The 24,830-nt window shown below is 35.7% G+C and overlaps 1 protein-coding gene across 8 annotated transcripts in view; it reads left to right on the forward strand.

The window, feature by feature from the left end:
- Nucleotides 1–24,830, forward strand: part of LOC123562448 (sushi, von Willebrand factor type A, EGF and pentraxin domain-containing protein 1-like) — a 447,821-nt gene that overhangs the window by 34,072 nt on the left and 388,919 nt on the right. For all 8 annotated transcript variants that reach the window (XM_053537519.1, XM_053537520.1, XM_053537522.1 and 5 more), the window contains exons 11-16: nt 115–317; nt 1,176–1,332; nt 1,820–2,020; nt 3,127–3,303; nt 14,873–15,079; nt 23,893–24,084. In XM_053537519.1, the coding sequence (XP_053393494.1) occupies nt 115–317; nt 1,176–1,332; nt 1,820–2,020; nt 3,127–3,303; nt 14,873–15,079; nt 23,893–24,084 (1,137 nt within the window). The remainder of the gene's footprint in view (nt 1–114; nt 318–1,175; nt 1,333–1,819; nt 2,021–3,126; nt 3,304–14,872; nt 15,080–23,892; nt 24,085–24,830) is intronic.

A 24,830-nucleotide genomic window follows, 5' to 3' on the forward strand; every position in this document is an offset into this window, starting at 1 on the left:
AGAGTAATTTTGGTCAGATACATCAGCAAGACATTTTCCACTGTTAAAAGACTATTCATGCAATTCTGTTGTTCTACTTTCACCAGCACAAATAATTTGTTTGTATATTTCCAGGTTGTGGAATGGATATAACAGACACGTATGGTATAATTGTTTCACCTCATCCAATACCCAACAGTCTGAAATGCTCATGGACTCTAAATGCTGGACAAAATATGTCTCCTTCTAGAGGAATGGTTCTGAAATTCTATAGCCTTATGTTGAAAGAAGATACAATAGGAACCAATCCAGGAACAAAATTAGAGGATAAATTTATGGTATTAAAATATTTTTACATACTTGTATGAACTGATTGTGAAAATTTCCAGTTCAGTGTATGATTATGTAAGTTGAAAAACCAACATGGTCTTGCCAAATCTAGTTTCAGTTTAAAAAGCTTCTTTTATCTGCAAGGTGGTTTCTCAGGAAATGTTGTTTTGTTTTAAAATGCTTCATAAGTCTTGGGCATCATAAAATGACTATCTCTGACTTGCACTTAGTTATGCCCCTTTTTCAGTTTAGAAAATATTGTTATAGCTTTTGAATGTTTGCTAGTATTAGGTGGAAGGGCTTCAAATAGTCAAACACACTTTCATTAGAATGTGCTTGTTTTATCCATGAGAGGTTAATGTAGTAATTGTGGCATCAAATCAGTTAACAAATGTTATGCTGATAAAGAGAGAATTGTTTTGCTGTAACCGTTACCATTTTGGACACAATTGATTCTGCCTTTGCGACCAGTATAGATCATGATCAGCCTTCACATCCATGCAGTCTGATCATAACCTGCACTGAAATATTAACCATTAGCATGCTGGACACGATTGATTCTGTCTCTGTGACCAGTGTAAATCATGACCAGCCTGCACATCCATTCAGTCTGATCATGACCTGCACTGAAATATTAACCCTTATATTGCTGGACATTATTGATTCTGCCCCTGTGACCAGTGTAGATTATGATTAGACTGCATGGATATGCACTGTTCCATATTCAACCAGTATCTTTTTAGTTAGCAACTCTTTAAATAGTAAACTGTCCAAGTTGAAAGATTAACAAATTCATTATAGAATTTTAGCAGAGTAAGGGGTAATGTTGTACTGCAGACAACAATGTTGTTACTTTTCCCCCTCAGATTTATGCTGACGGATCTGCAACAGCTATAACAGATGTTGCTTTGTATGACGGTAACCTAGACAATATAATACATGCACCTGGGGGACATTTTAAGGTGGACTTTGAATCTGATGCTGCCATTATGTCTCAAGGTTTTATCTTTGGCTTTGGAACAGGTTTGTAGAGAAATATTTCAAAGATTTCATTTTACAGTCTTGGTAAAAAGGTGTTTGTACTGTGTTCTTATTTTGTATGGTCCTTTTCAATGTTACAAATATAATTTATATCAAGTCACATCTATTTAAGCCAGTGGTAGGAACATGAGGCCTGGTTGCACATTCTGTAATGTTCTTGTCAACAGAATTGAACAATCTTTTATGACATTGCATACTTTCATTCTATGTGCTTCAAAAAGATCTTACGGATTTCATAAATTTTCAAATGGTAGAAGTTTTTCACCTTTTCCGATATAAGCCTTGTGAGGTAATGAGATTTCATGATTAAAATTGTTGAGTTCAGTTACAACCATTACAAATACACACATTAAAAGGGATAATGTGGTTTAAATGACAGTAAGTTTGGTGTTTATTCAATAAAATATATTTCGATCATACGTTGAAATAAAAATGTCCTATATTTATTTTTTCCTTTCTCTGTTTCAAGATTGCGAAGCCCTAGACGTATCAGCTGAGACAATTAAAAGCACCAACATGACATACTTCTGGGAAAATGTCGAGCTGTCTTGTCCGATTGGATATAAATTCCATATGGAAAAATACTTTGACATGGAAATTGTGACACTTCGATGTGACTCGATGTGGGAGATAGATGGTGAAGACCCAGGAGCTATTGCGGAATGTCAGGGTTAGTGTGAATTGTATCATAGATCAAGCTGGATGGATTACTCACATGAAAGAATTCTACAGACCAAAAGAAAGGTTTTGATGAGGGGTAATTCATTTGAAGTCAATGACCTTACCCACTCAGCAACAAAGGTCGTTCTTTAATTATGTTGTTGTATTTTATTTACTACGGGTATACATTGTGTTTACTGTAGACTATCATAAAAAATAGATTTAGTAGTGCAATTTAGTACTTGTGTAATGTACTGATCTCCAGCATTGAACATTTTTATAGTTAAATGCAGTAAACCTATAGAAAAAAAAATTCAATATTTAGTACTGGTATTTGATTTTGAAGTCTTGTGCTGTAGATCTCCAACATAGAAATTTCTTACAGCAATTAATATACAATAAACCTTTAGAAAGAATTGGGGAATTTCTTTACAGTTATATACAATATCATAATCCTTCAGAGAAAGTTAATTTATTTACAGTTGTATAAAGTTTTGTTTTGTTTGTTTTGGGTTTAACGCCGTTTTTCAACAGTATTTCAGTCATGTAACGGCGGGCAGTTAACCTAACCAGTGGTCCTGGATTCTGTACCAGTACTAACCTGTTCTCCGCATGTAACTGCCAACTTCCCCACATGAATCAGAGGTGGAGGACTAATGATTTCAGACACAATGTCGTTTATCAAATAGTCACGGAGAACATACGCCCCGTCCGAGGATCGAACTCACGACCCCGCGATCTGTAGACCAACGCTCTACCTACTGAGCTAAGCGGGCGGGCTTGTTGTATAAAGTAAATCCTCAGAGAAAATTTGGAAGTTTCTTCGAGTTGTATACAGTAAACATTCAGAGAAAGTTTGAAAACTTCCTTACAGTTGTATACAGTAAATCTTCAGAGAAAGTTTGAAAATTCCTTACAGTTGTAGACAGTAAATCTTCAAGAGAAAATTTGGAAATTTCCATACAGTTGTATACAGTAAACCTACAAAGAATAATGACTAATATTCAATTTAGGAGATGTGTACCGTAGATCCCTAAAAAGGAAATTTCTTACAGTATTAAGAGTATATACAGTAAACCTTCAGAGAAATTTGAAATGTTGTATTTAATTTTGTAGTTGTGCACTGTGGACCTCCAACAAAGATTCAGAATGGTGGTGTTAAGTCAGCTACAGGAGTTACTTATAGTGAAGTAGCTACATATTTCTGCAATGATGGATTCCAAATGAGCATCGGCGGTCCGAATGCTACTTGTGACAAGGAGGGCATGTGGACGAATGTCCCTACATGTACATGTAAGCAATTTTAGTGTATTGTCCATGCGGAGTAAAAGTGAAAGGGTAAAGAAAAACATTTTGTTACATCCTAGTATTGAAATTTTTTTTAGAAGATATGATATAGACACTTTATTGAGAGATATGGAGTAAGACAGAAAATATGCCAAAAGAAAATTTTATGTCTTCTTGGTGTAGAAAGAAATTTTTGCATCCTGTTGTACAAGAGAAATATAAATCTTTTTTGAATTAGTTATAATAATATAAAAAAAAAACTTTTTAGAAAAGTAAAAGTACATTGCAGTTCTATTTCATAAATAGGAAAATATTTTAATGTACAAAAGGGATCGGAACAAGAAGACTTACAAAGTAAATACTGTAAAAACGTACTGAATTTATTAGATTAGACAGCAATTATCTATAGGATTTGGTTCATATTTTACACAATGACATATAACATTGAGAGGAAGTGCATTGTCTTAGGATTATAACTAAAGCTTGCCTCATTTTGAATCATTTCACTATACTATTCTATAAGACAAAAAGTATTCTGTCCAAGAACCATTGCTGTACTTTGCCCCTTTTTAGCTCACCTGAGCCAAAGGCTTATGTTGAGCGTTTATGACCGCTCAGTGTTGTCAGTTGTCCGTCGTGTGTTCGTCAAGAATTTCTAAAAAAAGTTTCGTCTTCAAAACCACTGGGATGATTTATTCTAAACCTCTAAGGAATGATCCTTGGGTGGAACCCTTTCAAAATTGTTCAAAGAATTGAACTTTACACAGAACTCTGTTTTCCATGGCAACTGAAACTTCAAAAATCTTCTTGTCCAAAACTGCAAGGCGTACAGATAGTGGTCCTTTAACAAAATTGTTTAAATTATGCCCCTGGAGTGAAAAGAGGCCCTGACCCTGGGTTCCCAAGTTTTACATAGACTTATGTAGGAAAATACTTTAAAAATCTTCTTGTCTGAAACCACAGGATCTAAGCCTTTGATATTTGGTATTTAGCATTGCATTGTGGTCCTATATCAAGCATTTTAAAATAATAACCCTGGGATGAAAGGAGGCCCCACACCTGGGATCCCAATTTTTACATAAATTTGTATAGGAAAAACTTTCAAAATCTTGAAACCACAAGACCTAATCCTTTGATATTTGGTATGAAGCATGCCTTATAGTCCTCAACCAAGATTATTCAAATTATTACCCTATGATGAAAAGTTGTAAATACACTTATATAGGAAAAATCTTTAAAAATCTTCTTGTCTGAAACTGCAAGCCCAGGCCTTTCATTTATGATGTACTGCATTTACTAGTGGTCCTCTACTAAGATTATTAAAATTATGTTTCTGAGGTGAAAGGAGGCCCCACCTAGTGGGGTTTCAAGTTTTACATAGACTTATATAGGAAAAAGCTTTAAAAATTGTCTTGTCTGAAACCACATGACCTAGGCTTTTGATATTTATTATGTTGCATTGATTTTAAGATTAAACGAGACTTAACTTAAGTTGAAGTTTGATCCAGATTGTATCTTCTACCAACTCCTTTAGGGATCATACAGAGATGACGTAGCTCATGTTTCCGTGAAAATCAGTCTTTAGAGTGTAAAATCAAGCATGACCAGCTCATGCTTGATTGGCAGCAATGAGCATAAAAATCAAGCCACAGGGTAGGGTAGGGAGGGTGTATGATCCCTAAAGGAGTTGGTAGAAGATAAAATCTCGATCAAACTTCAACTTAACGTAAGTTTCGTTTAATCTTACAATTTTATCTTCTACCTAACTCCTTATAGGGATCACACAGAGTTTAGAGTTGATTTTTATGGAAATAGACAATTTTTTCCAACAATATGATACATTTATTAAAAACCTCAGAAACATTTTCTATATAAAATACAATCCATAGCGAGTGATCATATTATGCGCACAAGATACCAGTCTGGTAACAATAAAAATATCAACATATTCAGTTCTGTTGGTAACAATAAAATATCAACATATTCAGTTCTGAATAGCTGATTGAACAGTATGTTTTTGTAATGGTTTATCATAAAACCTTCTGAATGTCTTAACATTTGACCAGCCTGCAGTTCTAGTGATTTTTTTTCTAGCGAAACACCTTTCAACTTAGCAGTGCTAGTTGCAACTGCTCTTGTGCTATGGGGAGTAAATGTAGGATCAATACCAGCTTTTGTTAAAATGCTCTTAACCCACCGAGCAACAGTTGCCCTTGAAACCCCTTTATGTGGGCTTTGAGTGCTTATAAGTAAGATTTGATCTTCAGGAAATCTCAATGACTCTGTTCTTATCAAATATTCATCAAATGTCTTTACTATGCACAGCTTATTGTTCTTTGGATAACTTAACAAAGTGATAGGTTCTAAATGAAAACTTGGCCTTGACTGTTTTAGTAAATGGTTGGTTAATAAAACAGTAACCTGCTTAGCGTTGATAACAATATCTTTCAACTCAATTAAATGAAGCGTCTGACACCGTTGTGCACTAAGAAGTAGAAATAAAACACATAATTTCCCAGACAAAAACATTAATGACTCATCCTCTTCCTCACTTAGGTAGTCAAGAACTATTTGTACATCTCAGACGACTGGGTTTCTTGGAATATTCGGTCTATTGTGAAAAATACCTTTCATAAACTTCCGAAGTAATGTGCTGGAACTGTAGTCCGTTGTCCCACAAAGAGTGGTTAAAGCATTAACAGCAGCCCTGCCGTTTCCGATCGCACTGTAACTGAGCTCAAGTTGAAAAAGACTTGTTAGAAATTGAATGACATTGTTTAGAGATGGTACCTAAGGCTACGTATTCAACGACAACAACAACAAATCAAGAGCAAAACTGAAGCGCAAATCGCTTATCTCACGTTAGCACTATTTTATCACGGCACCGTGCAGTAGGCACGGGAACTTTTGACAGCGACATTGGCTTCGTTGTTTTGGTGGATTGTCATTTCTTTTTAATAAACACAACCATTTAATTTATACTAAAAAACGTCTGCATTATATTACCAGTCGTTTCTATAACGGTAGATTCCGCAAGGTAAATGTGATTCCGCACGCCCCGGTCAATATACAAATTAGGTCCATTTGTAAACACAAGGTGCGTGTCATAAAAAGTGAAATAACTTCTTTCGGTACATTTTTTGGTATGGTTTTGGTGTGACCATCAGATAGAATATACATTTTTACATCGCTCTGTTTTTAACTCGTGAAGCGACTCCTAAGGGTTTGCTTCTACTCAACTCGGCCGGAGACCCGCTAAGAACCCCTCCTAAACAGCGGACGTATCACAGACGTGTATTCTACAAGATGGCGGGCTCACAGACTTCGCGAATATCCCCGGTACGGTACCGTATAACACTCTTAAAAAGGTTATCGACCACTACACTCCACCCCCACCCCCACTTTATCCCAAAAGGAGTGAAGCCTACCCTATGGCTCAATATGCCATCCAAATATTAGAATTTTGAAACCCACTGCCTAGAAAGCTCCAAAATACTTATCCCATGAATTTGAGAAATGTTGAAATTTGTATGCCATTATGTTAAAAGAAATCCAGAATCAGTGGCGGTCAGTTCAACGCACTCCGTCCCTGGGCAGTCCCAGCCATTTGGAAGTTTAACCAGTACTAAAAATGCTCTACCAAACCGCTAACTAGAGCAACATACCGACCGTCTCCACCACAACAGTGAATCTGGCCCTGCTCGCAGCGCCAATGAAGCGACTCCTAAGGGTTTGCTTCTACTCAACTCGGCCGAGACTCGCTAAGAACTCGTCCTAAACAGCGGACTTATCACACACGCATATGTACTAAACACACTTAGCGAATATCCCCTAGAAAAAACCCGTTACCCGGTACGGTACCGTGTAACACTCTTAAAAAGGTCATCGACCACTACACTCGTACTTTTTTAAGCCTTGATTTTTCTTGGCAAACAAGTTTTGTAAAATGTTGAAGGATTCGATGACGTAAATTCCATATAGTCTATTTATATTTTTTTCTCTCACAAATAATCTTTTCTTTCCTATGATCATACCATACCTGTAAGTTATCGACAGTAATAAATAGAATAAATTTTCTATGAATAAGTTTATTTGAAAATGAAAGATAATGCTCAAATTTTTTGTTTGAAAATTTATTCATAGATCTTGAAGAAAACTATATTTTTGGGAAACACACCCGAATCTATGCATACAGAGAACTTAATAGTTCTAGGAGAGTTATCTGTCACTGGCTTCACTATTCCAAGTAGGACCATTTTTTTCGGATTAAATATTGCCTTTCAGCATGAAAAATGAAGTATGAAAGTTAAACCATTACATAATTGCGACACTCCTGTATTTGTCCAGCACAACCTTCTGCAGTATCCTCGCTAACAAACTGAAAGGTGGAAACATATATTAGTTTATTTCCTTCTATAGAGAAAGCATCGATTGCCCACGCTTCAGGTTGCGGTAAACTTGATACAAAACACTCTAATTTTCTATTAAGCCTAGAAGCAAACATGTCAATATCTAAATAGACTGAAATACTACATCATTCAAAGACCATTCCAGGTCATCATGAAATTGTCTGGATAGCCTGTCAAGCTTCCATATTTGCAGTACCTGCCACATGTGCCGCACTAAAGTGTATGCCACGCTCTATACACCAGAACCATATATCTCTTGCAAGTTCATTTAATTCTTTGCTACGACCCCCGAATTTGTTACTATAGGCACAGCAAGTGGTGTTATCCGAGTAGATTCGAATGTGAATATTTCTTTGGTCTGGACACAACACAGCCAAAGACAGTTTACAAGCCTTGAGTTCTAATATATTGATATGTAACTTTTGTTCTTCAACAGACCATACTCCACTCGTTTTAGCATTTATGTTTTTATACATCCGCCATATCCTACTAGACTTGCATCCGTATGAACAATAATGGCTGGATTCCCATGCGAAACCCTCTTAACTGAAAATTTTAGGTTATCAACCCACCATTGAATATGATATCTATTTTTTTTTTTTTTTTTAACGTCGCGGTCATATGGCGACATTCCAGCTTTAATGGTGGAGGAAGACGCCAGGTGCCCCTCCGTGCATTATTTCATCACGAGCGGGCATCTGGGTAGAACTACTGACCTTCCGTAAGCCAGCTGGATGGCTTCCTCACATGAAGAATTCAACGTTCCGAGTGAGGCTCGAACCCACATCGATGAGGGGCAAGTGATTTGAAGTCAGCGACCTTAACCACTCGGCCACGGAGGCCCCATCTAATGTCTTTAGTTACCTTCATATATGACTTGTAATTACTATGTATTAGTTTAAGGTTAAGTTCCTTGATTCTCTTAAGCGGTTTATATTTTTTTTAAAGAGGTGCATATACGACGCCCGGTTCAGTGGCCACTAACTTGCCAAGCAAATGAGCAAACTCTGTAATGGAGACCCATTTTTTATTCAACATTTCTAGACACTGGTCAGTTATATCATCAATTTTTTGTTGTGTTAATCTGACTGTCATTGTGCTAGAATATAAAATAAAGCCTACGAATGTTATTTGTTTGGACGGCACAAAACTAGACTTTTCAATGTTGATGGTTAGCCCAAGGCAAACTAATAGACAAACTGTGTCCAAAATATTTTTACTGCAAGCTTCACGAGTCTGACTTTGTAAACATGAGTCATCTATATATATGGTACTGATATGACCCTTAACCCTAAGCGATGCAAACGCAGATTTCAGAGACTTAGTAAATACTCTAGGGGCTGTTGTAAGCCCCATGACAAGGGAGGTAAACTGATATTTTTGTCTATTATGACTAAACCGAAAATATAATTGATCACCTGGGCAAATAAGAATTGAGTAAAAAGCGTTAGAATATCGACTGACCCAAAATAACAGTCTTCAGCCATCAGATTAGCAGCATTTCTAAGTGTCTCCATTTTAAAATGAATATACTGCATATGATTGTTGAACCGTTTCAGGTTAAAAATAATCCTGATGCACCAATCCTTAATTTGGTCTTGCAAAAATGTTAGAAATAAACTCCCCCTTATCTTCTGTGTGTACCGGTTAATAATGTTACAGCTTAAGAATCTTTCAATTTTTTCGGCAATCTTTCTACTTTCAATTTCACTAAATTTTATTGGTTGTGGACTAATAACCTGATAGGGTCTAGTGTCCAGTTCTACAGAGTAACCACAGACAATTTATAGTATCCAATTATCTTGTGTTATCTTTCTCCAGTTATTAAATGCTAACCTTGTTTTGTCAGCTTTAAAGTTTTTTGATATATTTTAATGAGTTTGTAATTATTGATGCTACTTATTGCTTTTAGTAGTGCTTGTTCTGTTGATTTTCTGTTTTCTTCGCACTGTATTTCTGTCCGTAATGCCCTGATTTAGGATTTGAGGATTTCTTGTTGTGAAAGTTGTTGGCTTTGTACATAGTGTTTATACTGCACATCTGACTGGCTTGCTGCATTGTAGTCGATGTACGCTCAATGTCCTTTGTGTGTCGTCCGTCGTCCGTCCGTCAACATTTTCTAAAAAATCTTCTTCTTGAAAACCACTGGGCAGAATTACATCAAACTTTACAGAGATGATCGTTGGGTAGTCTCCTTTCAAAGTTGTTCAAAGAAATGAACTCCATGCATAACTCTGGTTGCCATGGCAACCGAAAGGAAAAACTTTAAAAATCTTTTTATCAAAAACCACAAGGTGTAGAGCCTTGATATTTAGCATGTGACATCATCTAATGGTCCTCTATGAAAATTATTCAAATTATGCCCCTGGGGTGAAAAGAGGCCCCGCCCCAGGGGTCCCAAGATTTACATAGTCTTATATAGGAAAAAACTTTAAAAATCTTCTTGTCTAAAACCACAAGACCTAGGCCTTTCATATTTTGTATCTAGCATTACCTTGAGGTCCTCTACCAAAATGGTTCAAGTAATAATCCCTGGGTGAAAAGAGGCCCTGCCCTGGGGGTCTCAAGTTTTACATAGACTTATATAGGAAAAAAACTTTAAAAATATTCTTGCCTGAACCTGCAAGGCCTATGCTTTTGGTATGTGGTATGTTGCATTGCCTAGTGGTTCTCTACCAGAATTGTTCAAATTGTACCCCTGGGTTAAAAGCCCTGCCCTGGGGGTCCTAAATTTAACATAGACTTACATAGGGAAAAAATCTTCTTGTCTGAATGTTTAAGGCCTAGGCCTTTGATATTTGGCATGTAGCGTTGCCTAGTGGATTTCCAACAAGATTTTTCAAATTATTCCCCTGAGGTCAAAAGAGGCCCCGCCCTTTGGGTCATTTGTTTTATGAGTTATATAGGAATACCTAAAAATTCTCAGATCATTTTTCGTAGACTGTTTAATTATAATTACCTGATGACTCCTAGTGATTAGGAGGTCACCAGACTGTGACCTTGACCTACTGACATACTTTCTTGTTTTCTAAGTTACAGCCTTGAAATTTGGATGATATGTACAGTTTTGTACTCTGATTGTGAAACTGACTTTCTTTGACCATGAATATGACCTTCTGACCTACTTTAAAATATTTTAAAATATTTTAGCATCAGTTTACCATTTTAAACATGTGGCTCATATTACTCAGATGAGCGATTCAGGGTCATCATGACCATCTTGTTTAATAGTTTCCCGCCTTTGAGTGTTGATCTTTGCAATAATACTGCAGATACTCATAATGAGTCCACGATACATTCTTTAAGAAAACCTGTCTCCGGTTCCTCACTATCGAATGAATTGTTCATTGCACTTATGAGAGGCGCTGCTGCTTTATTTAGTTCACCAACTAAATTCTGTCCTGCAATATCTACGGATTTAACATTATTATCCAGTTGATTCCAGAGAAACTTGTCAATTTTTGGATCCTGTAGTGCTTCCACATTTGCTGGTCTTTTGTATTCCTTTTGCATTTTCTCCTTGTCAGTCTTTGTGGACCTCAAGGACTTGTTGACAATTCTTGCTACCGTTTCATTAATTGGCCCAGCAACATCCTCTTCTTCTACAAATAACTCGTCTAACTCTGCAAGAAAATTGTCTTCTAATATCAGATCCTGGACTGGAGAATCTGCTGACGGACCTGGTTTGTTCATTATAACGTCAACATCGTCATGTGGCACTGTCCTCAGGGATTCCAATTTTTATATAGCCTTATATGTGAAAAAAACTTTAAAAAATCGTCTTGTCTGAAAATTCAAGGCGTATGCCTTTGATATTTGTTAATATTACCTAGTGGTTCCCTCACAATATTGATCAAATTATGCCTCGGGGTTACTTGTTATTCAAGTTATTTAGGAAAAATACTTAAAAAATTATTTGATCATAAATCCTAGACTGTTGGCCCCAAGTAACTAGGGGTCACTTGACTGTGACCTTAACCTACGGACTTTCTTTCTTGTTTGTTTTAAGATACAGCTTTGAAATTTGAATGACAGAGGTTTGCACTACAATCCTAAAACCGACTTATTGACCATGAATGTGACCTACTGACCTAGTTGATATTTCAGCATTGTTGTGCCCCCATGAGTGGTAGGGGCATATAGAATTGGTCTTGTCAATGCATCCGTCCTTCCGTGCGTCCGAAGTTCGTGACGCGCCTAGCTCGAAAAGTGTTTCATATTGATTGATTAAACCTTGCATGAGGCTTTATCATGATATGAACTTGCGCACCTCTTTCTTTGTCTGGCTCCACCCCTGTTTTCAGAGTTATAGCCCCTGAAATAGTAAATAGAATGCCTATTTTTAGCTCGACTTTCCGAAGATAAAGGAGAGCTATTGCACTCACTCCGGTTTCGCGTTAGTCCCCATAACCCTAATATGAATTATGCCCCTTTTTAACTTTTTGGTTAAAGTTTTACGTTAAAGTAAAATATCTCTGTAACTGTCTAAGCTTTTGACTTGATACTTAAAGTACTTATTCACCATCAAAGTCTACACCAGGAGAAACAATCCCCATAACTCTGATTGAATTTTTGACAGAATTATGCCCCTTTTTAATTTTGAAATTTTTATTAAAATTTTAGATAAATTCAAAAATCTCTGTCACTATTAAAGCTTTTGACTTGAAACGCAAAATAGTTATTTACTATCAAAATCTATACCAGGAGATACAATCCCCATAACTCTGATTTGAATTTTGACAGAATTATGCCCCTTTTTTACTTGGAATATTTTTACTGGCAAAGCTCTAATTCAGAGCCAAGCACTAAGGAAAGTCGAGCGCCCTGTCTTATGGACAGCTCTGGTCACCTTGCGACATGCCTAGCTCAAAAAGTATTTGAAATAGATTCATGAAACCTTGCATGAGTCTTAAGCATGATATGAACTTGCGCACCTTTTATTTTTCATTTGGGTCTACCCCATATTTTCAGAGTTATGGTCCCTGAAATAGTCAAAAATGCACATTTTCACTTTGTGACACACCTAGCTCAAAAAGTATTTAATATGAATGGTTGAAAATTTGCATAAGTCTTTATCATTATATAAACTTGCACACCTCTTATGTTTTGTTTGCCTCCGCCCAATGTTTTCTTTGATATAGTAAAAATGCACACTTTCACCTAATTATGTGCCTAGCTCAAAAAAGTATTTGATGTCAATTCATGAAACCTTGCTTGAGTCTTTATCATGATGTGGACTTGCACACTTGACATTCTTGTTGAGAATCTTAGCTCTTATTACAGAGTTATGACCCTTGAAATAGCCAAATAGTGAATTTTTGTTTGTGATGCTCATATCTCTAAAAGTATAGAATAATGAATCCCTTTCATTAAATATTTGTTGAGGCTATACCCCATTAAGACTGCAAACATTTGAATTATTGCCCCTTATTTGTGACAAAGTGGGGGCACATTTCTGTAGTTCTCACAACTGGGAAAGGCTACAACGCTAACTTATATTTTACTTTCTTACTTGATCTCTTACACTTGTTTGTGTAGCTCATATTACTCATTTGAGCGATCCAGGGTCAGGACTCTCTTGTTTAATTATGTTGCTTATAGTGTTTTTACATGGCACATTGCCTGATTTTTATACGCCCGAAGGGACGTATTATGTTATGACGCTGGTGTCCGTCTGTCCGTCTGTCCGTCCGTCTGTCCGTCCGTCCGTCTGTCCGTCTGTCCGTTAGCAATTTCGTGTCCGCTCTGTAACTCTTGAACCCCTTGAAGGATTTCAGGGAAACTTGACACAAATGTTCACCACACCCAGACGACGTGCAGAGCGCATGTTCCGGATGTCTCGCTTCAAGGTCAAGGTCACACTTAGGAGTCAAAGGTCATATCAGTTTGTTTCGTGTCCGCTCTGTAACTCTTGAACCCCTTGAAGGATTTCAAAGAAACTTGACACAAATGTTCACCACACCAAGACGACGTGCAGAGCGCATGTTCCGGATGACTTGCTTCAAGGTCAAGGTCACACTTAGGGGTCAAAAGTCATATCAGTTTGTTTCGTGTCCGCTCTGTATCTCTTGAACTGCTGGAAGGATTTCAAAGAAACTTGGCAGAAATGTTCACCACATTGCAACGATGTGCAGAGCGCATGTTCCGGATGACTCGCTTCAAGGTCAAGGTCACACTTAAGGGTCAAAGGTCATATATGACTTTGCTTTGTGTATATTGCTCTGCATTGCAGTGCTCTTGTTTTTATTTGGCAGATCTCTTTTTTTGTACTTACAGTATTTTTTTTTTGAATTACTTCCCTTTTATGTTACTATAAATAGCTTATTTTGAAACTTTTTTATTATTGGCCGTAGGGAAAAACCGAGATCACTTTTCTGTGGTACAACATGGATGGTACCTCCAATTTTAAGGTGTATTTTTACATACCTGTACCTGATAAGGATTTTTTTGTAGACTTTGAATTTTTTTTTTGTGGACTTAGATTTGTTTTTTGAAGTTTTCCTTTTGTTGTTCCAGTCCTTTGGGGCTTCAACAGTCAAGTTCTTAAAATTTTGCTCCCATCCTATGATGTAAGCCTTCGGGCGTATATTGCCCCGCTTGGCGGCGCTCTTGTTACCACCTCTTACACAAAACATTTCCTGATTTTTACCACCTTTTACATGAAACGGGTCCTTCTGTAGGGGGTATGGCCATATCCGTCTTGACTGTTGTACCTATATATAGGTATATATATTTAATGTTGCCTAAATATGGTTTAGAGATGATATATTATTTGTCAGGTAAGTCAGTTGAATATGTACAAGGGATCAACCTGTGTTCTTTATATATATGCCCGTACAATCACACTAAGATCAAACAAGTGAATCATTGCCAAGATGGCTAAGAGGTCTTATTTGTTAGGAACTGTTTTTCTGATTTTCAAATTTTAAAGGTGAAACAAATGGGAACATAATAATGCCTTTCCGTTGATTTTGTTTTTTTCCATGTGATTTAATTTTGTAGAAATGACATACAGAAATCAACAGAAGTTAGTGCCCAAAGAAAAATAATGATTTGAATGTACGTGTATTGATATTTAATTTACCTTATCCTTTAAAAGAAAAGTCATGGGACAGGAAAAACATGTAATACATGTATCAACAAAAATTTCATAACATTTTTTTCAGCATCCGTATGTTCAGTTTTCAATGAAAATATCCTCCCAAATGGAAAGTTTGAGATTATTCGAGGAAATGACTTTTCTGGTAACACCGCAGACTTTAATACTGTGGTAGAGTTTTCATGTGATCCAGGATATGAAATAGTCGGTCCTACGATTTCATTCTGTGATTCAGATGGATGGACGCATACAGATAATCCCCCAATTTGTAAAAGTATGTATACATGTTCAGCTCTTTCAATCTTTATGCTGTATTTGAAAAATACTTAATTCAAAGGCAAGTCCTCCCGCTCTAGCTATCTGCAAGCCTGCTGAAAGGATGCATTTTGGTTTTGGTCGGTATAATTATGCTGTTTGATGCTTGTGGCTTACTAAGCTTACCTCAGTGTTTTTAATTGCTTTTGAAAATTTAAGGACGGACGGCTTTTCATTTTGATCAAAAGCAGGCTTCTGAGGTAATGAATGTTTTAGTTGCTACTTACCTTGGCCAATTGTGATATGCTACAACAATTTTGTAAGAAAATTAAAAAAAATATTTGTGTAAAATTATTTGTGATATAAGCTACTTTTATTTAAAAGATATCTGAACACAAGGAGAAATATGCCAACAAGCATGATCATTGCATTTATAAAGAACTTTTTTGGTAACCCAGTACTAGGAAAAAGTGCCCTTGTCAGTGTTTTCTCAGAAAAACAGTGAAATTTAGGAAATGTGACAATCATATACGATACAGATTGATCTTTATTATTGTACAATTACTTATAATGACCAGAAAATCTCTTTTGATACATGACACACAAAACTATATACATTTCTTTACATTTTACACATACAGCACTGTCTATAGATATGGTAGGTGAGGTAGCACTGATGGCAGTTTCATCTCAGAAAAACTGAGTTTTAAGGCCCGAATTATTTTGAAATTCTGAATTAGGTGGGTGGGGTACATGATATTATTTCTGAGGAATGTCGAAATTGCTGTAAAACAAATTTTATTCCAATGTGACAATACATTAAAAGCATGCAGTGCTAAACTTTAATTAAAAGACTAAATTGGGAAATGTTCGGGTCACAATTTTCGGGGTAAGTATTCTATATCATCAAGCATAAATGCGAAAAAGTATAACATACATGACAAAGCTGAACTATTCGTGTAAATCAGCTGAGAGCTATATTTTTATTTCTATTTATTACTTTTCTAAAAATCACATTACAATTAACCAGCTGTCGGTAAAAATTGTCATTTTTGTGAACATGCCTTTACACATTTAAGAAGTCCGAACTATAGGTATGGTGTGCGAGAAGGACCTGAGCGTTACGTAGTGCGCATTTACAGGGAGTGTACTGCTAAAATTAGTATATACATTCAACTTTATCATAAGTCCGCAAAGTGCACCAAAAGAAATAGCATTATTAATTTTGATATAATATTATTTATTTACAAGCGTATGTTTGACAAATGACATAGAGAATTCTAATTACTGGCGTTTTAGAAAGCTGCATTTTCAAGTACCTGATATTTTCCACTTTGGTTAAAAAGCATTTCAATAATTTACAATACATTTGTGTAGATAATGACTGGTAACAGAAGGAATATCACGGTAATTAAAATAAGCTTGACCTAGAGAATGCTACAACCTACTAAACTTCAAATTTTAAGTTTAATATTACATTTAAAGATTTTTGATTGAAAGGGAAAGGCAACGTTGTTCTAATATTAATTTGTCAGCTTGGATTTCTTAAATCATTTAAAAAAGTGAAAGACTTTTCAAAATCGGAGTAAAAATGAGGCAGTTATGAGCATTTAAATGTTTGGTCAAATTGGCGGCCATTTTGTTTCCATGGCAACAAACAACAAAATGGTGGATTTATTAGATTTTTAGATACACATTTGAACAGCATTTACTTATTACTGTAAAATCATTTCTCTACTTTTTCCAGCTTTATGAAAGAAAATATCATGGCATTCATTATCAAAGGGAGACAACTTTTTCTCAACGGATACTAAAATATTCGCAAAAAGTTGTCTCCCTTTGAAAATGAATGCCATTTGTAAAGAAATAAATATAAACAATTGCTGAAAACTGTGTTCCACCTTGTTATGCGAAATTTCACCACTCGCACGCTATTGCAAATGCATCAAAACGAACAGTTCTTTGAAAATGGTGAGTTTTTAAAGGCGTTTAACTGCACGGAAGTGGGGCCCCTTTAGGCAGTCCTTTTCAAGAATTCAATGTTTATATCAGTATACTGACACTTTTTCATAAAATAATTAATATACATGTTTTAAATGCTGTTCAATTTTCATGTCAAACAATTTCTATGATTTGGTGTTGTTTGATTTTTGTTTCTCAAAGCTTAATTCTAAGCCTTAAACTGATATAGTGGACGCAACTTGACCCCGATGGTTGACCTTTGTATTATAATACATATTAGGCACAACCTATTATTGAAAAGGAGTGTACGTTAAACACGAGCTGCACGAAAAAAGGAAATATAAATTTTTGCAAATATAAATTAGTGTATTGGAAAGTTTTAACTGGTCAAATATAAGTATATATACTTTGATACTTCACTGTTTACAAACTAATTCCATATAAATATACACGGCTACCCTAAGCACCCTTGATTTCTACAATGAAATTATCTATATGAATAATCAGCCTAAGGTCAACCATCGCGGTCAAGTTGCGACTACTATATATTCAATTAAATTTCGATAACATAAATGATAGTCTCAATGATATTTACCTTTAGAAATTACAAATGGTTTGTCGAATACACTATACCTTTCATTACAAAAGTTTATACACCATGAGGTTCGGAAAGCACGAAATTTACGTTCTTGAACGAATATATGAATCGTCATGCTTGAAATGTAAGTAAAGGTATAAAAGTAAATGTTTACATGTTCGTGGAAAATATCGAACTGTGTGATTGCCAATGTCTCCGATACGGAATATATATGAATGTATAAACACGAGCCGTTTCATCTTTTGGTACTTACAGGAACACAGTAAGCGATTGTTTATTTATTGTATTTATGTTCTGGCAATCTGACTTAAGTACTTGATCTTCTAAACGAAGATCTGGGGCCGTATTCATAAAGCATCTTAAGTATAAGTATAAGAAATTGATTATTTACTTAAGTATTACTTAGGTTAGAAATTTATTTTACTTAAGTATATTTGTTATTCCTAATACAATTTAATAAGTAATTCTTGTTTTTTTTTTATTATGGACGTAAACATTAAACAAACAACATTAATTTCAGACAGATACAACATGCACAATTATACTTTAATCGTACTCCCCACGCTATTTTATTTTCTGACTTAAGTCATTTCTTACGTATCTTAAGTTTTAGCTGTTTTATGACTAAAACTTGTGTTTTTTCTTAGACTTAAGTTGAAATCACCACAAACTTAAGTACATGTAAAATCTTAAACTTAAGTCAAAACTTATACTTAAGATGCTTTATGAATACGGCCCCAGAGAACGACCCATTCACATACGTCTTCTGTATATTATGGATTTCCAGTATTGCTATTTTTATTTTCATAAATCTATTTTTATTTGAACCAATCAGACGACTTGTTCGAATGTCAAAGAGTAAGAAAAATGTGCAGTCATTCCAGGGCTCGAACCCGGGACCCTTTGTTTACAGAGCAAGTGGCCTAACGACTGAGCTAACCGGCTATCTGGCACATTACGACATTAGAATTGTAAATATAAAAAGTCAAGGCTAATGGTAGATTTGCAAAATGTTGTAAGCTAAGCTCTGATTGGCTAGCAAAAGGGTCGTCAGAACGAGGCTATGAATAGGTCGTTCTCAGATCCTATGCGCAGCGTAATCACACTGGATAACCGGCTATCTTGACGCCCGCTGGAAATGTAACCCAGCTGGAAATCGGTAAGTAAAGTTTTTCATTTATTTTTATTGAATCGAAGTTAATTCTTGCAAATCAAAACTGGACAGTTTTGTCAAGGAATGAACATGGCTTACATCTACAATTTCTGGGCCTAAAACGATCGTTATGTTTTTAGATATTCACTAACAATTTCTTCAGTTTGAAAAATCGAGCAAAAATCGAAAGTTTTGCGCAAATTGTTTTGTTTATGAACAATCTGTGAAAACTTTTATCATCCGATTTACAGGATGTGTCTTTTCGGAACACCAGTGTGAAGTTTCTGGGTTTTGCGTTATTCCTGAAAAAATATATAATAGACACGGTCGGAAAAAAAAGACAGTCGAAAACGGCCGCTGTATTTGCAATAGGCAGTCGTTGAAGTCAGCTGTCGGCTATCGAGAATACAGCTGTATAAAAGTAAAAACACTGTCTTGTAGACATGTTATATGCCCCATAGTGTCTCTTCTACATGTATATTTTGTATCTGTTTAATCTACCTGCGTTTTTGCGATTTCTTTCATTTGTGTAAAATGTGTATACTTGCAGTCAGTAAGCAGTTTATAATTATTATATTATACTTATGCATGGTCCTTATTGCCATGTCGAGTAATTCTGGTTGATTTCATTATAATTGTCCTTGTGGTTTAGGGTCTAAAAGTTGCTTAATTCATTTCGTCCGTCCGTCCGTCCGCAGTGTCTTGTGACTCTACATGGCATATCATGAACATCTCACATGTCTTCAGGGTTGTAACATTTTTAAGCATTGATTTTTAACCATGAAACATATGTTACCAATGATACAAGTATATGTGAGGCCCAATCGCGAATGACCACCTCCAATGTCAGTATCACAAAAAATCTTTAACACAGAGCTATATTTACTAGTACGTATTTTGTGTCGGACTGGCAATTTCTACATACAAATTTTCAAATATATTCATGTTTTCAATAGGTTTATAAAGCAACATTTCTTGTCCGGCGTGTGACTTTATTATTCCTCGAGAGATTTTGAAATATGTTACACAAATGTTAACTACAGCCAATTGATCTTAGACTTGCAAGAGTCATTACCCTTGCTTGAACATTAAGGTCGCACTTCGGCTTTTGCATGGCTGAAAAATGGCAAGAACGCATGAACTAGGTTAAAATTCAGCCCGGGAGTGAAGGAACATTGTCATAAAGCCTCTTGAAATGAAAGTGCCGTTTTATAAAATGATTACGTTCCCGTCAAATCACTTCCAGTAATACTTTTTATATACAAAAGTATTCAAAATCATCGGAGATAATGGATAGTCTATAAATGTTAACATCCGAGATCATCGACATCACTAGTGGCCGTTTTCGACAGTCATTTTTTGTCGACCACACCTATTTAACGGCTAATATATTTTTTCAGGAATAACGTAGAACCCGGAAACTTCACACAGGTGTTCCGAAAGGACACATCCGTTAAACCAGGTGATAAAACTTTTCACAGGTTGTTCATAAATAAAACACACACTGGATAACCGGCTATCCTGACGCCCGCTCGAAATATAACCCAGCTGGAAATGTAACCCAGCTGTAAATCGGTAGGTAAAGTTATTAAAGCTATTAAAACGAAGCCAATTCTTGCAAATCAACTTGACAGTTTTGTCAAGGAATGACCATTGCTTACATTTACAGTTTCTGGGCCCAAAACGATCGTTATGTTTTGAGATATTGTTTATGAACAATCTGTGGAAACTTTTATCACTTGGTTTAACAGATGTGTCCTTTAGGAACACCTGTGTGAAGTTTCCGGGTTCTACGTTGTTCTTGAAAAAATGTATATTAGCCGTTAAATAGGCATGGTCGAAAAAAAAAAGACTGTCGAAAACGGCCGCTAGAGCTGTCGTTGAACTCGGATGTTAACATTTACAGACTATCCATTAACTCCGATGATTTTAAATACTTTTGTATGTAAAAAGTATTGCAGGCAGTGATTTGACAGAAACGTAATTATTTTTAGAAATGGCACTTTCATTTCAAGAAGCTTGAGGACTATATTCCTTCAAACCCGGGCTGAATTTTAACCTAGTTTACACGTTCTTGCCATTTTTTCTGCCAAGCGAAATCCAACAATATATTTTTTTGCAGTTACACCGAAACAATATAGTATATATTACCACTTTGCCAGCTTTTGATGGTGGAGGAAAACCACTACAGTTGCCTCCGGGCTACTACAGAAAGTAATTTCACCTCGGAATTTGCAAGAGCAAATAATTGCTTCTGGTCGTCAATCCTTTGAATTTCGTTTGGAGAATTCAGTATCTTTAATGAATCTCAAATGCCCGTTCTTGTTTTGAAAAGTGTTATAAGTGCGGTGCTAGATAGGTGTATGATCTTATTTGCTCATATATATTATAAATCATGTATTATGCGAAACAAAAAAGAAATAAACCCATTATATCGTTGCCTAGCAACTGTAAATCAGCTACTTCATCCAGAATATTTATTATTGGAAAAAGTAATGAAAAGGATATATTGAAACAAGTGAAATTACCCTGCAATACACAGTCAGCTATCAAATAAAACAAACCGCATGAAAATAAAAGTTCTACTATACGACACTATAGTATAAACATTAATCAAAAAATGCAACCTTGACCTTCCTGAGTTTCACTGTGTAATTAATAATATAAAATTATTTCAAAATACCATACTGAGGAACAAAGTTATGCTTCGGGCACAAATTGTTGCTTGGAGACCAGACCCGAAAGTGCGACCTTAATTTTCAAGGAAGGATGATGTCTCTTGCATGTCTAAGATAATTTGACTGTAGTAAACATTTGTGTAACATATTTCAAAATCTCTCGAGGAATAATTAAGTCATACGCCGGACAAAAAATGTTGCTTTATAAACCAACGGAAAAACATCATATTAATACAATATATTTGAAATTTTGTCTATGCATGTAGAAATTGCCAGTCTGACACAAAATACTTATATATAGCTATGTGTTAGAGATTGTTTTGTTATACTGACATTGGAGATGGTCATTAATGAGTAGGTCTCAGTATTATTTGTATTATTGGTAACACATGTTTTGAAGTTTAAAAATCAATACTTAAAAATCAGTCCATGCATGTATTATCAGAGCCCGGACAAGAAACTACGGGCGGACGGACGAAAGGAACTAAGCAATTTTTCGACCCTAAACCAAAAGGACAATAATAATGAAATCAACCAGAATTACTCGACATGGCAATAAGGACCATACATATGTATATACAAACTGTTTACCGACTGCAAGTATACACATTTAACACAAATGAAAGACGAAAGAAATCGCAAAAAACACAGACAGACTAAACAGATACAAAATATACATAAAGAAGAGACACTACGGGGCATATAACATGTCTACAAGACAGTGTTTTTACTTTTATACAGCTGTATTCTCGATAGCCGACAGCTGACTTCAACGACTGCCTATTGCAAATACAGCGGCCGTTTTCGACAGTCTTTTTTTTTTCGATCATGCCTATTTAACGGCTAATATACTTTTTCAAGAATAACGTAGAACCCGGAAACTTCACACAGGTGTTTCGAAAGGACACATCTGTTAAACCGGGTGATAAAAGTTTTCACAGGTTGTTCATAAACAAAACAATTTGCGCAAAACTTTGTATTTTTGCTTGATTTTTCAAATTGAAGAAATAGCTAGCGAATATTTCCTAACTTAACGAATGTTTTTTGGCCCAGAAATTGTAAATGTAAGCAATTGTCATTCCTTGACAAAACTGTCAAGTTGATTTGCAAGAATTGGCTTCGTTTTAATAGAAATAAATGAAAAAATTTACCTACCGATTTACAGCCGGGTTACATTTCCAGCGGGCGTCCGGATAGCCGGTTATCCAGTGTGGAACAAGTAGCGCAAAACTTTGGATTTTTGCTTGATTTTTCAAACTGGATAAATTGTTAGCGAATATCTAAAAACATAACCATCGTTTTTGGTCAAGACATTGTAAATGTAAGCCATGTTAATTCCTTGACAGAACTGTCAAGTTGATTTGCAAGAATTGGCTTCGTTTTATTAGAATTAAATGAAAAACTTTACCTACCGATTTACAGCTTGGTTACATTTCCAGCTGGCGTTAGGATAGCCGGTTATCCAGTGTGGTAATAGGAGACGTACTTTAGTCAGATTGTGTTTTAGTAACCTTTGACACTGATTTCGAGGACAAGCCGAATATGTGACACATACATGCACGTTGTTGGGCTGGAAAAAGATAGGTCCAAATTAAAATTTTAACTAAAAGCTCTTTTGCATAACTTCTTCGTTATTTCTGTGCATACACTTCGGTTGCTTAAACGTTAGAATATCAGAAAATTACTGGAAATAAAACATATCTTTGAAAAAGTCCCGATCTTTCATCATTTGTTTGGTTGGCGCATGCTTACAAATTTAATTTTAGTAGGCCGTGATCTCCATGAAGCCGTGTAAAGCGATAATTTTGATGACATATTGGTTTTATTTTGTAATTGTGAGTGATCATTAAGTGATCAGATCTCAAAGATCGGACAGTGGAATATTATAAAAAAGTGATGCTTTATTTGGATTAGAGAGTGAATCGCAGTATACAATAAGGAATTCTAAGGTAAAATACTCCTTTTATTTCGTTCACTGAAGAAAACATGGCGGACATATTTTTGTAAAAAATCAGTGCACGTGTGATTTGTGTAAAACAGCTTAACGGTGTTCTCTTAGAAAACTAACGCTCAGCTCATTTGCACTGACATATCCTTAATTGATGAATATATATATTGCATACATATGAGAGACTTAAGGTACTAAATACCTACCCAGAAAATTTCTATGCATTTTCTTACAGTACGTTGTTGGAACATGCTTTCGGGTGTCATTGATACTTTATAACTTACTTGGAGATACATTTTTTTATTTATTATTAGTTTCTCTTTGATCCCCGCGCATTTCTCGTGTTGTTATGACAATCTCAGTTTTAGATAGGAATTTTTAATTGTAAAAATAACATAGTCCTTAAAGTTTCTGAAGCCCTGAAAATGAGATATTGTGAGAGAACATAGGATGTTTTTGTTTTTAACATCTTTGTTTTTCTATCACACATTAGGAATACCCTGTCCTGTACCTTCAATAGCAAACTCTAACATTCCATTGGCTGGCCCTACTTCACCGACATTATCTGGAGACACATATCTTGTGAGCTGCAATGCAGGATATAAGTTAAGGTCCACAGATGCAGGATCTATAAATATGTTCTGTCAGGCAAACAAAACATTCGATCAGACACAAGGATGTTATGGTAAGTTCTAATAAAAAACTTCTAATGAAGTTTTTTTTAGCTTTTCTAATTTTTGAAAAAGAAATCTACCAGCTGTTGTCATCACTTGTTAAGTTTTCAACTCACCCGAAACAAAGGTTTAGGGTGAGCTATTAGTATAGGTTGACGGCCTGACATCATTTAACCTAACCAGTGTTCCTGGATTCTGTACCAGTATAAAACTGTTCTCCGCAAGTAACTGCCAACTTCCCCACATAAATCAGAGGTGGAGAACTAATGATTTGAGGCACAGTGTCATTTATCAAATAGTCACGAAGAACATATGCCCCGCCTGAGGATCGAACTAATGATCCCGCGATCCGTAGACCAATGCTCTTATCTACTGAGCTAAGAGGGTGGCTAAGAGCTAAAAATATAAAAACCATTACACAGTTACTTCTGGGGAGGCGCTTCATCTTTTATAATCTGGTATAACATAGGGCTTTTTGAGCTAAAAATAGAAATAACTTTTACGTGGTATACCTTTTGAATCCCTCAATGGTCTGATCTTCATTAAACTTGGTCCATAGGATCCTTAATAGACCATCCCTTAATTTTGTTCAAATAGGGACACTTGACATGTTTTATGTGTTTTATATGCCTGAAGGGACATATTATAATATACCACTGGTGTCCGTCTTTCCATCCGTCCCTCTGTCTGTCCGTCCGTAAGCAACTTTGTGTCCACTCTGTAACTCCTGAAACCCTTTAAGGATTTCAAACAAACT

Source organism: Mercenaria mercenaria, chromosome 2 (genome assembly GCF_021730395.1).
Source record: "Mercenaria mercenaria strain notata chromosome 2, MADL_Memer_1, whole genome shotgun sequence".
Taxonomy (NCBI): domain Eukaryota; kingdom Metazoa; phylum Mollusca; class Bivalvia; order Venerida; family Veneridae; genus Mercenaria; species Mercenaria mercenaria.